The sequence below is a fragment of the Ascidiella aspersa genome, chromosome 2, assembly GCF_963924565.1.
Source record: "Ascidiella aspersa chromosome 2, kaAscAspe10.2, whole genome shotgun sequence".
In the NCBI taxonomy this organism is placed as follows: Eukaryota; Metazoa; Chordata; class Ascidiacea; order Phlebobranchia; family Ascidiidae; genus Ascidiella; species Ascidiella aspersa.
In genome coordinates, this window is record NC_139448.1 from 32,681,886 (window position 1) to 32,700,429 (window position 18,544).

The following is an 18,544-nucleotide window of genomic DNA, read 5'->3' on the forward strand; positions in this document are numbered from 1 at the left end:
GTTCGATCACATGGCAAACTGTAGCGCTGACAGCTTCCGAGCAAAATCTGACATAAGCAAATGACAGGGCGTCACACGTGATACTATAACCAGGGAGGTAGCCAGGAGCAGGGACGGACCCAGGGGGTGCATCAGACCATGACCCTCACACACATTTTTTTTTGCAAACTTATATTCCGTAAATACATTTTTTTTTCAAATTTTTTGTTGTTAACTGTTTTCTTTCGAACTACGTTTTTGTCCGTTCTAAGGAAATTTATCCAACCCAAAGACCCCATGAGTACTATGGCATGTTATGCGCCGTGAACCCATAAAAACATTAAGTGCAACATTTGGTTAGGATGGTGTTTCTCAGTCTATGGGCCGTGATCCTAAATTGTGTGGCCGATTAATTTGGCTTGGTCGCCGACTTCACGTGGTGAGATTTGCTATGATTAGTTCTGAGCAACATTTCTCCGAAAATGCGATTAACCTTCGGATGCGCTACAAAGTCATGGTGCGTAATAATTAAACTTAAATTTATCATTGCCTCTCTTATTTGGGCTTTGTTTACGTTCAACATAAAATTAGTTCATTGAAGCTGAAGATAATAATTGGGGCACCAAAGTTTCGCTGGTATACTTACGCTTGGTATTACGCTTAAGTCGCCACCGAAAAAGGTTGAGAAACAGCGCTTTAGCAGCTAAGCACATCAATAAACTATAAATGCTGTTGTTTCGATCGATATGCGAATCTTTTATGTGCCCAATGTGTCACGTAGGAAATTTTATTTTAAACGTTTTGCCTATTTAAACCAAATAGACGCAAATTCTTCGCGTTTCGCTCGAGGACAAGTGTTTTTAAGATTAACTGTTTAACCCCAAACACCAAAAATACGAAGCAAGGAAAAGCTATGCGATTTAAATGTAATTCGCACTTGTTTTTTTACGCTAACTGAGGCAATAAAACACTCATCTTTACTAAAGCAAACGTTATCTCAGTAGTGCAATTTAGGTTTTGTAGCATTAGACTTCAATCATTGTTTTTCTGTAAAACGAGAAATGTAAACAAAAATGAATTGTTCTGTCCACACAGAAATAAAAACAAGAAAAATGCAATGCAAGAACGAATTCGCCAACTAAGCATAATAATGGTTGCGCAACCCTAAATAACGGATATATTGAAGTGGTAATATAACAGCCAGGGGGGAGCAGAGTGATTTTTGCGGCCAACCGCAGAGAATATTCAACACCGTGTGCTCGGCATAGGCGTAGCCAGTGTGGCACAGGGGAATAGTCCCCCCAAAAAATGATAAATATTGTACTCTTAATAATTTGTTTTGTAGCATTTATCAGCAGTACCACAACAGTCGATTACAGGCATGTCACACCTTTAATTGCCATGCACTGTTACGTCACAACAGTGTAGTTAATATTACGTTTCATATACTTATTAATGTAGTTTTACTACTTGTTAGTCATTTGGTGCTTGCCCTTTAAATGGTTTTCGAGTATTGCGTTAAAACTCAGTCAGTTGCTGCTCGAAACGGTTTGCTAGCATATTTGTTTGTGTTGGATATGCAGTTCATACAATGGGAAAAGCTAAACAAAAAAAGGTTCAAAATTTTTCGGCTGGCAACCTAGTGCTCGGCCTATGTTTATTTCTAGCCCTCTGCATATGTCAGCAACACAGGTTCGTATCATTCAAGGGCATTGACGTCATACAGAGGCGTGTAAGAGGTGTGGTCACCAAGGCGTCAGTCAGCATGAGAATAAACGATTGGCTTGACCCGAGTCGCTATTTTAAAACAGGGAGTCGAACCGTTTGACTTTTCCGGTTCAGGTTCGGTTCGGGTTCAAGGATTTTTTTCGGAATCCGGTTCAGTTCCGGTTTCGGTTCGGAGTAATTTACAAGTTCCGGTTCAGCTCCGGTTCGAACATCGTTATTTCAAAACCGGTTCATAAAGTTCCGGTTCAGATACAATATAATTTGCGTTAAATCTCAAAATGTGGGTCGATAAATGTAGAGAATAATCTTTGAATTGTAAGTCATTTAATGTGAGTTCCGTGACTTTTAAAAAAAAAAGCAGCAACTCAATATTGAAATATCTTTATATATATAAAATGAACGATTTTTTTATTCAATATTTATATTTTTTCATAAAATTTCGAACATGGCGTAACTTGATTCTGTAAAATAGAAGTTGTGACGTCATCCTGGAGCGAACCGCTTTTGTTTACAGGTTCGGGTTCAGGTACTTGCAAATTATTCGGTTCAGTTCCGGTTCGGCTCCTTAAAATCTTATAAAAACCGGTTCAGGTTCGGTTACGGTTCAGAAAAAAATTGACCCAAAACTGGTTCATAAAGTTCCGGTTCGGTTCCGGTTCGACTCCCTGTTTTAAAATGACTTGCTTTCAAACCTGCAACATGGTCTAATTTAAGTATTATCGGAAAAATAACTTTCTCGTGAACTTTAGTCTTGAGAAAAATTAGTTAACTCTTTGAGTGCATTAAGAGAACATTTTTTGGTAAGATTTAGTTATTTCTGTTACATTCTGGACGTATAACAGCCTCACTACCAAATGTTTTGTTTTAGCTGGTAGCCAATCGAAATACAGCTCAGGTTTATTCAAGCTTACCAATTTTTATTAGTTAAATTACTTGACTTGGACTAAGTTTGCTTTTAATATGAGTTGGGCGTGCACTGGGCCTTGACTTTTTGGCAAATCACTAAAAAAAAAAAAACTAAAAATGCAAAATACTTACACGGAATTTAAGTATTTTTATAACACTACACAGGGAGTTAAAGTTGAACTATATTGCAAATCGGCAGTATCGGCGCTCGTCCGATAATATTGGATCGAAGCTGTGTTTTTTAGTCACAAACAACGCGTGTGATGCGACATACATACCGTCCAAGGAAGGTACCGTTTTATTGTAATTCTATGAAGAAAACGACTTCTGTCTTGAAAAAAATTTACATGCGTGCGAAAACGTTTCAGAATCGAATTCTCACATAATTAACGTCGTAACTTTCTTCAAACAAAGGTAGCTTTCAGCGAGGTAACACTTTAGCGCCACTTGTTAAGTTTTTAAATTGAGAAAAAGCGTCGCTAGGTGTTTCGCGTCGTTTAGAAATTTTAAATAGGTTAGCTTTGCTTTAAATTATACACGACTTTTATTGTTATACATTTTCTAGTCGACGGGCAACAGAATATTCTGTAAATAACATATTTAGTATTTGTCCTAAATTTGGGCCCATCCACAGGTACTATTTTTGGTTACTAAACTGTAAAAATATTTACATATTCCATTACGATGATAACTGGCGTACATACTACTAATTCCCTACACTTTTTCATTTACATTGCGTATACGCTCAAATTGTAATGTATTACAGTTAAAACCTTATTTGTTTGGGCATAATTCCTGTTCTTCTTTAATAAAATGTCGATTTTAGCTTTGCAGAATTCCAAATTCTAAAAGCACAAACTGGAGATCGAAAAGGACATTTAGCGGTCAGCAAAATATGCCTCGGCGAAATTGCGCAGCTAATTTTCGATCTGCTTTTGACAACTATTTGGCTTATAAAAAACAAAAATAAGGGTAAAAAAGGATAAACATATGGAAAATAGCAGTGTTATGAACAAGTCATTCTTAAATGACGGAAGTCCCAGTCGAGTCATTCATAGAATAAGTAAACTCCAAGTCAAGTCTTGAAATAAATGACAAGTCAATTCCCCGTCGAAGTCATTATGAGCAATAAGTCAAGTAAAAAATTACATAAACGCAACATATACGAAGCAAATCGTTTTCTGTGCACAAATTAAGAAAATAACCCAATTTTATAAAAAAAATGCTTAATGAAAAAAAACACTTAATTTCAAGCCAAGTCATATGTTCAAAATACTTAAGTCAAGTCATTTTAAAACAAGTCATTTTAAAACACGACATAAGTGAACTTTAGTCACAAGTTTATATGCCCTGATGAAGATTACCTGGATAGGTTATCGAAACGTCGGTACAGAATAAATAATTGTCGGAAAAACCTTCTTTATAATTAATACAATGCCTGGCAGCAACAGTATATTCATTGAACTTTAGTCATTACAAACTGGAAAAAATGTTATTTTGCTTACATAAACCAAAAAAGAGAAACCAATTTGTTTTGCCACAGCGGATAAATCAAACACGTTAATATTTGACGAAGATCGAGAATGTAACACGTGCCCAAACCTCCAATGCCGAAAACATACTGCGAGAGAGCAAAAGAGCGCCGTTTGCAGCTCAGCCCGGGTTAGGGCCAATAACAAAAAAAGCCTAAACCACGCCTCTCCAAGCGCACGCCAGCTCTACAAAGGCGCCCATTTGTCAAACGTCGCGCAGGCGGAGAAAAAAAATCGCGCGGCAATATTTGACCAAGCTCGATCTAATCTCCGCGTTGCCACAGGAACTCACAAACGCGGGGGGTGTTGGGGGGAGGGGGGCTTGAGGTGACGGCGTCAGGTCCGCCGCCGAAATTGGCCAATGGCCTTTCGGGCGCCGTAACCCAATATTGACCCTGACTGTCCGCATTGTGCGGCCGTGCCCTTGGAATATGAAGAACCTATGGAGAGGTTCTTGCGGCCATAGCTGTTTGACCCATTTCTAGGCTTGAGTAGCCAGCAGCATGATCACTCGTTTGCCCGTGTTGTTTTTGGCCTTTGTCGGTCGACGGACGCTTTGCCTCGCGGCCTTTTAGCTTCGCCCGTCGAGCGATGGCCTGTCAGTCGGTGCCCCAGCTTTGCCTTTTTAGCCTCTCTCTGTTTTGTTAATCCAGAGCAGTTTGGCAGCGATACCGCGGGCCAGGCGATATTTTATTTGCGACCCGGGCTTGTGTTAGTGCGCGTGTGTGGACAGTCGAATGATGGGTGTGTTTTTCGCAGGTTTAAGTATGTGGTTTCGTGGTTTTCGTGGTCAATTAAGTCTTGCGGGACCTTAGGCTTGTGGCTCCCAAGCGGAGTGTCATTTATAATGCTCAAGGGTGCTAAAAGATATTTTAGATTCTCAGGGACTCAAAGTTTTACTCTACTGATGAGCTAATGAGAATTTTTATGTACGATATCTTAGATTCTTATAAATTCAGGTTTTTACTCTACTGTTAAGCCTCTGAGAATGTTTTTGTGTACGATCAGCAATAATAGAAGAAATACGCTTCTACTTTTGTACAGTTAGTTTGTGTTGTTTCAATTTCAATTAGCGGTAAACTACTCTGCAAAAATGTTAATTTGGTTGCCGCAATATATTTATAGTATTTGTAGGTAGCGAAGTCAACAATATAGAATTAAGCTATGAAGCCCTTTTTTATCAGATCACAGGAGTCGCTTTAGGATTAAAGGGCTTTTATTCGTCGATCAGATCGCAGTTTATAAATGCGGGGATAAGTAACTGAGTCCCGAATTTCGTATGGGACCCTATGTTATAAGCAACGTAGACCCTTTTCTCTCCATAGGCGGATTGAAGAAGTTTAAAATAAATGCAAAACACCAGCTTTTTGTCTTCAGGCCCCACGTGGACTGCGAGAACCTTTAGCTTCGGTTTGTTTAGCTTATTATGCTGAACCTGTTGGCTGGTAGGAAGCTATAAATTGCGGGCAGCGCCAAAGCCAAACAGAGAAGTGCACAAATAAGTTCACCTCCGATTTTGTTCGGTAGCTTTGGTGAGATTACATTCAAACGAAGGACCCCTGTCGCGGTGTATAGGGTGCTTCAGAACAAACGACGGCTTAAACGATTTTGGATGTTTGTTTAGGCGACAATTTTTGGGGGCTTGGGGCAGGGGAAATGAAGAAACGAGTAGTATTTGATAAATCTGATAAATCAAATAGACTTTTCGTCGAAGTTTGGTCAGTACTTCATGTATTGCTCGACTTTGATTTATAATTAGGTGGTCCAAATTATTTTTTGGCGTTATTTTCGAGTGCTCTTTAAAAACTATTTTACGTCCTGTTTCGCGTGTGTATTCTGTTATTATGTAAACATTTTCACGGTGAAGCACATGCAATTAAAAGGGGAAAAATGGAAAAAAATAAGATAAGTGCGATATGATTTTCTCTGAAGAGGTTTAACGTATTTTTATTGAGGGTTAACTTTCAAATTTATGTATTTTGTACACCTGTTTTGTTTTTCAGCGTATAAATTTCTCTAAACCTAAGCCTGTTTTGGCAAGCATATAACCTTCAAGATGAGCGTAAGCACACTAACCAGCGGCAGTTCAGGAACTGTATCATCATTCCAATACCTTCAGCGTTCCAGCACTTCTTCAGAGTCTTTTGACAAGCCGCAAGCCATGCCCTTTGCAAGACCAGGAAGAAAAATGAGCGGGTAGGTTGCTCGCCTCCTTTATAACGGGAGTGGTGTTTTTGTCTGTTTTGTAAATTAAACTCTGTTTGGAATTCACGGCCAAGTCGGTTGTTGACAACAGCAATTTAAGTTTGCGTTTGCTTGAAATCGGTTTAAGACGATTGTAAAATAACAACTTAAATAAAATATACGGTAAAATTTTGAAATTAAAACCCAAAAAAGTCCACAATTCCATTACAATGATAACAATTAATCAAACCGTCGTACATATTACTGCTTTTCCCTACACTTTCCTATTTACATTTCGTCTGCGTTGAACATGCAGTGTGCGTAAAATGTAGGGTATATGACAATAGTGGAATTAACAAATAAAGACAATATCAGTTAAAGCTTTGAAATTAAAGCCCAAAAAAGTCCACAATTCCATTACGATGATAGCCGGCGTACATATTACTGCAATTGTAAATACTATCATATTAACATTTGGTATACGTTCGAGGAAATGTATTGTAGATATTTTTTTATTTTGCGTTCATACTTTCGTTTAAGACAATGGTGGAATTAACAACCAAAAAACAATATCAGTTCATTTCAAACTTCTTGCTGATATTCTCTTATGCTTTGTTCACTTACTGAAAGTTCAGTAAAAAATGGGTCAACAAGTTTTCGCTGTTAATACGTTAAGTTAAGAGTTGCCGCTAAAAAATGAGAAACATTAGTCGGTATACTTTGAAAGTAAATGTCAAATCCAAATAGGCCTACTTGGCGATGACATTCATCTTCAAGATTCATTACAGATTCGTGCATTCTGTACTGTAGTTGTTATAGTTATGGTAAATGTAAGGACGCAGCCATAAAATAAAAAGTGTTCCACCGAGGGTAGCGTAGAATTTCAACTGTGCTAAAATACTGTTGTTTATTTGACCCTCGCGTGTCACAATTTCTATTGCTTCTAACAGACAAGGTAACAATTGGCGCAATTTGGCAAACTTGCACCGTAACGTACAATCGTAATTAACTCGCCTTTCAGTCGCTCTCAAAAGCAAGCACTGCTACTATTCAAACCGACAGCAAAACACAGCAATGTCGCGTGCTTCATAACCTAAACATACAAATCTAAAGCGAACACGCCGTTCGGACTCAGTTTATCTTGGGCCGAGGCAGATGCCATTGTGCAACGATCAGACAGCGATCTGTCGACGCCCGCACGATCCCTTTGTCCTAGGGGGGTTAGGGGGAGGCCTTGTTTATTTTCCTTGAGCCCTAAAATCGCACAAGGCACGTCGACATGACCTTGGCGGCTGAATGTGTACGCACCATTCGCCGGGATTTTTTAACGATTGAAAGGGCAAGATCAGGAAGCTAATTTTTGCTGGAAGGCTAATTTAACGCGTTGCAACATAAACTAGCTATTGCTTAAGAGTGTGGCTGTTGTATTGCCGTACAGTTCGTCAAAATTAGTGCTTTTTAACATCTACGTGGACGAACAAGCATTTTTGTGCTGGGAGGCTGCTTTAAGGCGTTTTCAAGGCAAGCTTGTGCTTGTTTATATGGGAGGCAGTTGTATGTATGCTAGATTCGCCAAAATCAGCTTTTAACCTCTTTAAGAGGCAGAACAGGCATTTTGTGTTGCTGGGAGGCTGTTAAAGACCGTTGCCAATACAAACTAACGCCTGCTCATTGCTAGCATAAGAAAGGAAAGCGAATCTTTCTACTCCTATAAGAGCACAAAAGGCGTTGTTTGCTCTAGGGCTGCTTTGGTGTTTTGCACCAAAACTGCTTTTTACTGCGAGGCTAATTCATATACGCACCAAAACAAGTTCTTCTTGTCGAAACAAATTCTTTTAACCTTATTATAAGACGGAGAAAAGGCTATTTGTTAACTGGAAGGGCGTTTAGTGCACTGCAAACGCAAACTCAGGCTTGCTTATAAGTGAGGCGACTGCATGAACGCTTAACTTAGCATAAAAAAGAAGCGCCAACACACTAAACTTAAACAAAAGCAATAACTGGTGTATCTTTTGCTGGGGGGGGGGGGCTGTGTACACGCGTAACAACCAAAAAGCGACGCCTGCTCATGTCAGCACGCGTTTAAAGCTGTCCGCCGTTTTTGCAGAATGGCGATGGCCTCCCGCCTCGGATCCATCTCAGCGCCGTCCGCGCACCACGCCTCGGTCTTGGAGGGTTCCGTGGAGCAGCCCGGCGCCTCTGTGGGGGCTTGGGCCGTCCCGAACCGCAGACGATCGAGTGCCCTACACTCGCAGCAGTACGCCAGAAGCTCGACAGTGATGCCCGGGCCTTCGCGCAGACAGTCCAAGATCACTGAGAGTAAGCATGGGGGTTTTGAATATGTCCGAATCGCTATTGGTGATGGGGGCTAGAAACATGTAGCTGCTATAGTTGGTTGGTGGTTGGCAAGAGTTTGAGTTTGATTTAGCTTGATTTGGCGTTTGAAAATGTAAAGAGTTACGAGTAAAATTAAACCACTATGCTCTTTAATTCATAATTGGTGTACAATGCTAGACATATGTGGATGCTGGTTGGCTGTTAGGTAACAAAAGTTTGAGTTGGATTTAATTCGATTTGCGGTCAAAAATTTATTAGGATAAATGAAGAAAATTAGAAAAATATTGTACTTTAATTCATAATTGGTGTAGAATGCTAGAAATGTGTAACATACGGCGGTTGGAGGTTGGCAAAAATTGGGGTTGGATTAATTTTGATTTGCGCTTAAAAATATAACGAGTTACAACAAATAATCAAAATTTGCACTTTAATTGGTAATTAATTGGTTCTGAAGGCTAGATACGTGTAGCTTCTGGTCGCTTAGTGGTTAGCACGATTTAGATTTGGATTAACTCAACTTGTCGCTTGTAAAAGTAGCGAGTTACTGGTTAAATAAAGAAAACTAAACAATATTGCATTCTTATTCATAGCTGGTGAAAAATGCTATAGAGAGATGTTTAGTTGTTTGTCGGTGAAGGCTGGCAAGAGTTGAGGTTGGATTTAACTTTCCATTGCGCTTAACGAGTTACTAGAAAATTAAAAAAATTCACTTTAATTTTAAATTAGTGCTGAATGTTAGATATGTGTAGCTGTTGGTTGGTTGGGGCCACTAACCAGTGGTTAGCAAGAGTTTGAGTTTGATTTACTTTGACTTGACGCTTGAAAATGTAATGAGTTACACGAATAAGTAAAGTAAATTAAAAAATTGTGCATTTTAATTCACTATTGGTGTAGAATGCTAGATATGTGTAGATGCCGGTTGGTTGGTTGGTTGGTACCAAGAGTTTGAATTTGATGTAACTCGACTTCGCGCTTGAAAGTGTTAAGAGTTACGAGAAAAATTACAAAAATATGACCTTTAATTCAAAATTGGTGTAAAATGCTAGAAGTGTGTCGCTGTTGGTTGGTGGAACTTAACTTTGCCCTTGTAAATATAACTGGTTACGAGAAAGATTAAAAAATCGCACTTTATTTCATATTTGGTGTGGGCTGCTAGATATGTCTAGCTGTGGGCTGTTTTTTTTATCAACAAGGGTTTTAGTCGGATTAGCATCTACATTTGTTTAAATGTAAAAAGTGACTCAAATAAATAAAAAAAACTTTAAGAAGACTTTGTTTAGTTCTTGTTACGGGATAAGTGTTCCCTGACTGCATTGTCGCTTAAATAAATTCTTGCAAATGTAGGGTTTAGTAAATTATGAGAAGCACTTTCTGTTGTAGCCTATAGCTATCCTAGCGACGAAGTTGGGATTTGCAAGTTTTACAGACCAATTTTTTTTACAGAATCGCGTTTTTTATGCTGGTTTGCTAAATTTTGCAGAAAAAATGTTAACGAAAGGTGCAAAAAAGTAAAAAGAGTTGAGCAATTAAATTATAAAGTTATAGGTTAGACGCCTAGCTCATCTCTAAGTCAAATCACAAGTAGCCTATCTAAATTAAACAAAAAACTATTAAAACTAGTAAACGCGTCCTATTACGAACAATAATTAAATAAAAAATACCAAAAACAACATCTATAGCAATCTAATTGTTTCAAGTGAAAAACTCGAGAAAATAGCCAAATTTGATAAAATAATGTTAATAAATACACTTGTTTTTAACCGACTTAAGTCCAAGTCAAGTCTTTTGTATCTAAAACTCAAGTCAAGTCAATGACTTAAGTCATTACAACAGCTGAGGCTATAAGTATTTAGCCTTTTGTGATTTGGCAGCAGCAGAACGCGATTTGTTGTAACATTACGACCGATAAAATCGCCGGTGTGACACAAAGTGCCCTCAATGCGCGGTACCCAATTGTGCTTAACGGCATGGCTAGGAAAATAGAAACAACAAAGCGGTAGCTCGTCTAGCATAACGATCGTTGCGTAACCAAAAAGACGGATATAAAGACTGTAAAAGGCTAAAGTAGAGGGTACAAGTTTGTACTGGCAAAACGGATATTGCAGAACGGTGAAAAGGCAGCTTAGAAGACTGTAGTTAAGTCAGTGCTTTCTTTTTGTTGTATAATAATCTGCAATAAATGCTTTTTCGTGTTTGTTCTGAAATGGAGTTGCTGTGGTAAATGTAACTTGTTTGTTTTTGAATAAGGGTGCGAACGTGTGCAGAGCAGCACATAAGTAGACAAAAAAAGAAAGTTTGTTACGATTGGCCAAACTGCTTCAATAACTGTACCAGGAGTTAATATGTAATTAAAACGTTATGCAAAATGCAAGAAATGCATGTCAAAACGTTTTCCCCAACAAGTTAGTAAGATTTAAGGTGTAAAAAAATATATTATATGTCGGAACATTGTTTTACATTTTGGTCCTCTAGTTTGAACAAACAGGTTTGCAATTACAGATAAGCCAGGGCATCAGTTTTGTTATGATTTAAGTGATTTCCTTCAGCTAATATCACAATGATTGATTTGACAAATTAAAATGGTTGGAGCATTATTTAAACGCCTATTACAAGAAGAAGAATAAAGCTAGTTTAGGCGAAGTTCCAAAACTCGACTTCATTGATATACGCGGGCAAGCAATTGGTGAAACAGTTAACATGTGTAGTACAATGTTCGACAAGTTCTGCTGACGTAGGTTACATATGGACGACTTACTTAATCGACGGCAATAAAATACGGGTAGCAGCTTAGAGAAAGGCACAGGTAGATTGGCGGATTACGAATTTCGCAAAATTATTTCTTGTAATCGAGCTTGAAAAGCTGAGATGCTTTTAAATTGGGTAAAAATAGTAAGCTGTTGTATTAGGCAAATAAATAAGCGCTTTTAGATCTCGCCTACTTTTTTGATAAAGTTTACGCAAGGTTAAAAACAATAGTTTTGGTTTGTTAAGTTAAAAATTAAGGAATCGTTTTTCTATTTGCACTTATGAGTCCCCTTGCGTAGCGTAGTGGTTTTCAAGCCCAAATTAATTATTAGTAATTATTGACTGTTGGAAAACTTTTTTTGGAAAATTTTGTTTATTGCCTGAAACTTGAAAAAAAATCTTGGGCGTACAATTGATTCATGTACTGCACACGATATTTTTGTTTTGTTGAAATAAGAGGGCCAATGGATTTTCTTGAGACATTTAGAGATTTTCAGTTCCAAGAGGTTGATGGCCTAAATTTGGGACTTGAAGATGATATATAACGATTTGGCCTAATATTATAGGGTACTACACATTATCGTTTGATGTCGATGGAGAACAAATCAAAACCAAGCAAAACAGATCAGACACTACCACTTTAAAAAACGTTGTCATGCCGAAGTGCTGTTTGTGATGTTTTCTCGGCGCTTGTACGCTTATTAAGAACCTGACCACGCCGTTAAGTGGGATATATTGCCCGAACAATTGACTTGACTGCAGCATGATGCTATCTCGAGCCTATTGTGGCCACAGCATGAAATGGTCGTCCGCGCGTCGCACTGATGGAGTTTGTTTGGATTGGGGCATGACTGGACCGGTATTCCTGGCCACTTCAAAAGACGCCAGGCTCCCTTTTGTGGCCACTTTTTGTGTCTTGCACCAAGTCTTTGCTGAATTGCAAGGCCATTTTTTAAGTATTCAAGTGTAAGATATTAGCTTGGCGAAGTTTGAGTAAAGATAGGGTCCAAAAAAGATGTTGATTGCTTTTCAAGTGGTTATATTTAAACTTCTCTATATGAGTTTAAAGAAGGGCCAACATATTGGTGGAAATAGGCGGTTTTCAAGATAACCATGAAACCACTCTAGTAATTTCAAGGTAAAGTCAAGTGAGTTACATAAGTAAACTGGCCAACCTAGATAACAATTTCATCAAGAATGACTAAAACGGGCGCCTTTCGTGTGTAACGTTAAAACAAATATGGTTTATATGACGGTGGTCATGTGAAATTTGGTTCAACAATAAATGTGTAAAAAAGTTGCGGAAAATCAGATTGCCATTCACTCGGGATAATGAAAAATGCTCAAAATCAATAGTTAAAAGATATGCATTTTTAGTGGCGCTAAAGTAATTTATGTAATTATTAGATGTGAACCAATGAAGTCACTTTAAAACATTAATTTTAACATCGAAATGCAATTTAAAATGACAAGCGATTAAACCGTGAAATTAAAACCAGCAAACGAATCTATAGAAGGGAAAAATCATATATTTCATATTTCAAAGGTATAGATGCTATTTGCCCGGTTAACGTTGCTGTCATGGTAAATAGTCCCCTCCTATTTTAAAACAAACGCTTTTCAGGTGGCCTTGAACCAGTCTAGTGCATTTAAAAGGTTTTTTTCTTACGACAATTAATATTCCTAGGCGGTCACCCATCCAGGTACTAAACAATCCCAAGTGTGCGTAACTTCCAAAATCGGATGAGATCGGGTGCATTCAACGCTTGTGTACAAAAAGAAGTTTTTTTTACTATCTAAAAGAAAGTAAAGAAAGTAAGTGTAAAATAAACAGGCAGTCGAACCGTTTGACTTTTCCGGTTCAGGTTCGGTTCGGGTTCAAGGATTTTTTTCGGAATCCGGTTCAGTTCCGGTTTCGGTTCGGAGTAATTTACAAGTTCCGGTTCAGCTCCGGTTCGAACATCGCTATTTCAAAACCGGTTCATAAAGTTCCGGTTCAGATACAATATAATTTGCGTTAAATCTCAAAATGTGGGTCGATAAATGTAGAGAATAATCTTTGAATTGTAAGTCATTTAATCTAAGTTCCGTGACGTCATGCTGAAGCAAACCGCTTTTGTTTACAGGTTCGGGTTCGGTTAAGGTTCAAGGTACTTTCAAATTACTCGGTTCAGTTCCGGTTTCTCCTTAAAATCTTATAAAAACCGGTTCAGGTTCGGTTACGATTCGGAAAGAATTGACCCAAAACCGGTTCATAAAGTTCTGGTTCGGTTCCGGTTCGACTCCCTGAAAATAAGTGATGAAGGTGTAGTAGCTTTCTTCCCATTGGCTAAAACGGAGGATGGGAATGCCTGAACTGCGCATCGGCAGAAAGTTAACGTTCTTACCTTTTTGATTATGGTGTAAGCGTTATTGTCAATGTAATTAGTAGTAATAATTTTAGTATTTACACTCCCCCCCCAAAAAAAAAACAGTTGTTACCCAGGAAAAAAATGGCAGGACACAAAGCTCACAGTGATCCGGTTAAAGATTACCGTTAGGTGTACAATGCTAACTGACCGGCCTTGAAAATGCTGTGTCGTTGCGACAATACACAGCACGCAAAAACACGGATCGTTTGTTAGCCGGAACGTCGACGCATTGTGCGTCGGCTGCGCGCCAAGCCGTGAATGCCGAGTAAAAAGTTGCGTGACATTCAGGCTTGTTTACATGCCTTTGCGATGCGGGTCGTATCCTTGTGTGTTGGTTGTTGGCGAGAAAGCTTCTTTACGCGCCTTTTAAGTAGCTGGATGTTCGCTAAAGAAGATTTATGACTGGTATTAGGATGTATGGTTGACAGATACGAACCGAATTTTAGATTTTTGTCGCATAATGGTGTTTTTGCATTGTTTAATAGGGTCTCGGGTTTCATTGGAAAAGCTAACGTCGAATGAATAGCATTAATTAATGGTTTGTGGCTTCTTTTGGTAGACCAATCTCCTGAAGTATATTGTCACGCAACTGGGAGGTTAAAAAAACTCAGACTAAGAATAACTTCGAGCTTAAGACAGTCACGCCTTTATAGCAGCCTACATTGCATTAAAAAACAGTATTGACGATGTCTGATAAACAAAGTATTACAACCGAGGCGAAAGTTTTTTTTCAAATCTGAGAGGAATACTTGCTTCTGGTAGATTTTTCTTTAATTTTCTCAGTTTAGATGTCAATGGGTTATACAGGGATACAGCAAATTTCTTTTGCAGAATGTTGTAATTATTCTGCCAAATGTCGTAGAGGTACCGCTGCCGATTGAATTTAATTAATTTTGCTAGTTCCAGAGGTGAATCATAATGGACAGTTTGTAGCAGATTTACAGCAACAGTATATTGAATGCCTTTACCGTGCATTTTGTTCCTAACTTTGTGATTAGTTGTTGATTGCTGACAGCAAGTAAATTCGTATTCTTTTTAATCTCTTGACGACGGACGGTGCAGTTAAAATAGCGAATTGTTATAAGACAATGAGGTTTCTTACTGAATAATAACAAATGTTTGTAGTAAGTGATTTTTTATTCAATGCAAAGACCGTAATGGCATAATGTAATGCTCAGTTACACATGACTTGTTTACAACACAGCTTTGGTAGCTCAGCCAGAATATACAAAAAGTAACTGTCATTGTCTTTTGTTTTGCTTCATTTTGTTCGAACCGCTCGCAACAACAGCCATTAGCCTCACTACTAAGTTACACAGTGACAAAAAACTACGTGGAAACGTAAAACCACATTATTAGAAATGAGAACTAGCGACATTTCGCTTTCAATTATATTAAATAATACAACTAATATTATATAGAGGTGTTAAAGTCTGCTTTATATCTCCTATTCGCAGCGCCTACAATCGCAATTTAGCCCATAACTGGCAAGTGCTAAGCTAAGTTACACAATACTCAGTGATAAAAACAATTATGTGGAAACGTAAAAGCACCTCAACGCGGATTCTTCCCGCAGCTGCCTCCTCTTCAGGAGGAATAGGAGCAGGAGTGGGAGGAGTGGGGAGCAGCGGCGCCTCCCTCCCGGCGCTCAACGACACGCGAAGGATGAATCTGAGGGACATCATGATCTGGCGCAAGTTCACCAAGAACCTCAAACAGCGGGTTGTCGAGAAACAGAACGAACAGAGGACCTTTTGTTGGGTAAGAGAGGCAGTGTTGAAACAAGTCAATGACGACTTGACTTGAGTGAAGTGCACTTAAGTCAATGACGACTTGACTTGAGTTAAGTGCACTTAAGTAAATGCGACTTGACTTAAGTGAAGTGCACTTAAGTAAATGACGACTTGACTTGAGTTAAGTGCACTTAAGTCACTGTTTTTAAACTAATAGACTTGACTTAAGTATGCTGGACAAATGACTTGACGTGGACCTAAATGCTGCGTAGATTTCGAGGTCCGTGAAGTAACTTTCTACGATTTGACTATAGTTGTACTTTTTATGTCACGGGCTCTTGGAGAACTAAATAATAAAAACAGGTGCCAAAGACTGGGAATCATTGGTCTTATCCGTTTCCTTGTGAATTCAGGCAAATAATTTTTTTAATTTGTTGAAGTGTAACTGAATACGTTAAAGTTTGTAGGTATTGACTTGAAATTATAGAAAAACAAAACAAAAAATCATCCATTATAGGGGCACCAAACTATGGATTTACAAGAAAAAAATTATAAATAGTACATTATCAGAACGTCCACTAAAGATTGTTTTTATGGGTGGTGCATCCCGCTAGTGTGACCTGGACCAATGCCTCTTTTAAATTCGCCAATGCCTCTTTTAAAAAAAAATCATGACGTCATTTTGAGCATGACGTCACATATATCATTCCAATCCACAGCTGGACCGAAGCTTCAGCAGAGGTCATCGCCGCACCTTCGCGCCACCCATGGAAGTCGAACCCACCTATAAGATGGCGCCTGACGAGAAACCGAGCTTGGACAAATGTCGACGCGTCGTCGACGATTATCTGCGACGCAAGCTCTGTGACGTCAAGTACGATGACGTCATCCAGTCTGCGTCCACGCTGTCCAGGTAGGCGACGTCATGAGACACACTATTAGGTTGAACAGTTCACGATAGAAGTTAAGTTAGGCGACTGCTAGCTTGGTGTCTTTACTAACCAGAAATTTTATTTTTTATTGATTTTTATTTTAAGTTTACTCCAAGATTAAGCAAAGGACATGGGACAATTCTCCAGCATGCTGTCTTGTAGCTAAATAGAATTTAAATGTTTTTAGTATTACTATAATTTGTTTGTTTGTTTTGAGAAATCTATTCAAAACATTTTTGTTTGCCGTGTTTTGGGGATAAATCTGGACCAATGCAATTGTCAAACGAGTGAAATATTAAGATAGGAAACTGCACGGTACCGAATCGAACCATGATAAATTAGGTAAAGACCAGTGAAAAAGTCATTCCCAGTTGGTGACAAGGTACATAATAGACTACGTCTTTCAACAGAAATGCCATTACAGTATTTCAAGGCCATGATAATTAAAACAAAACATCTCTATATTTAAAAAAATGTCTTCTGATGAAAAAAAAAATTCTCTAAATCCAGGAAAATCGCTGACGAGGTGAAAGAAGAAGTCAAGAGCACGGTTCTTACCCAACGCTACCGCTGCGTAGTCTACGTCACTTTGGGCCAGAAGATGGACCAGGGGGTGCAGGTGGCCAGCCTCTGCGCCTGGGACCCCAAGAGCGACAGCTACGTTTCGTGCAAGTACGAAAATGGCTCCATGTACTGCATTGTTACCGTTTTTGCCGTCTATCTGGAATGAAGAACACACTAGTTGCCGAATTTCGAACTCCGGACACAAATATTCCTGGTCCGCTGTAATGTGATCCAGTGTTGTTAACATGTCATTTTGAAATGACTTAAGTCCTAGTCAAGTCATTTTGTAAAATAACTCAAGTCCAAGTCAAAAAATAATAAGTCATGACGCAGTCTAAGTGGTCATTTGCCCAAGTCAAGTTCAAGTCAAGTCATTGTTAGAGCTTGTCATTTTTAAATCACGATATTCACATAAAAATAAAACATTGCATTTCTACAGTGTTGTAAACAAGTCATTTTGAAATGACTTAAGTCCCAGTCAAGTCATTCGTAAAATAACTGAAGTACAGGTCAAGTGTTGTTGAATAAATAACAAGTCAAGTCCCAGTCCAAGTCATCGGTTTCCCGAGTCAAGTCCCAGTCAATTCATAATTAGAGCAAGTCAACTTCAAGTCCAGCCCAAAAAAATAAAACTTTAAATTATGAAAACCGGCAAACTCCTCCGATTATTATGAGCAACTCAAGTCAAAAATAACATAAAAGCAGCATATAACAAGCAAATTATTTTATGTGCAAAGATTGGGCTAAATAACGCAATTTTATAATTAATTGCTTAATTAAAACAATTTATTTTAACCCAAGTCATTTGTCCAAATGACTTAAGTCAAGTCAAGTCATTTGCCCAAAAGACTTAAGTCAAGTCAAGTTATGTCATTGACTTAAGTCATTACAACACTGCATTTCTATAATATTCTAAATTTCTAGACACTCAACTAAAATAAAATACAACGTTTCTCAAGCTGATTGTTTTACGAGCAAAAAGTGAGATAAATAACGTACTTTTATAAACAATTGTTTGACGAAGACACTTAGATTCAACCCAAGTAATTTTGATTGAATGACTGAATCTAAGTCAAATTATTTGTCCAAACGACTAAAGTTAACTAAAGTTATTTTACCGTAAAAACTTCAAGTCAAGTCATTGACTTAAGTCATCATAACCATGATGGGAACCGTTTACATACACTCCCAATCGGACAGCGACTACGTGACATTAATTGGGCCCTGTGAATATTAGTTAAATGAGTGCATGAGAAACCTGTGCAATGACATTATTCCTACTTTGTTAAAAATATGAAACATACATTTATAAACGTGTATAACAACTGTGATTTATCCCTTCTGAAGTCGTCGGTTGGTAAATATATTAGTGATTTCAATGTCTAGCTGCAGCCGTACCTGTTGGCATTTATTATGGAGAGTTGATTTAAGCATTTCGATCCACTGTGAATGGCTGTTGAATTGTATTCAAATAAACGCACTAAATAAAGACA

At 38.3% G+C, this 18,544-nt stretch overlaps 1 protein-coding gene across 1 annotated transcript; it reads left to right on the forward strand.

Annotated features, from left to right (window-relative positions):
- Positions 1–6,306: 6,306 nt before the first annotated feature.
- LOC146164998 (uncharacterized) lies at positions 6,307–18,544 on the forward strand. Its single transcript, XM_083380903.1, has 5 exons — positions 6,307–6,341; positions 8,437–8,648; positions 15,399–15,583; positions 16,275–16,468; positions 16,998–18,544. The coding sequence occupies exons 1-5, from the start codon at positions 6,307–6,309 to the stop codon at positions 17,215–17,217; spliced, it is 846 nt and encodes a 281-aa protein (XP_083237029.1). The 3' UTR covers positions 17,218–18,544.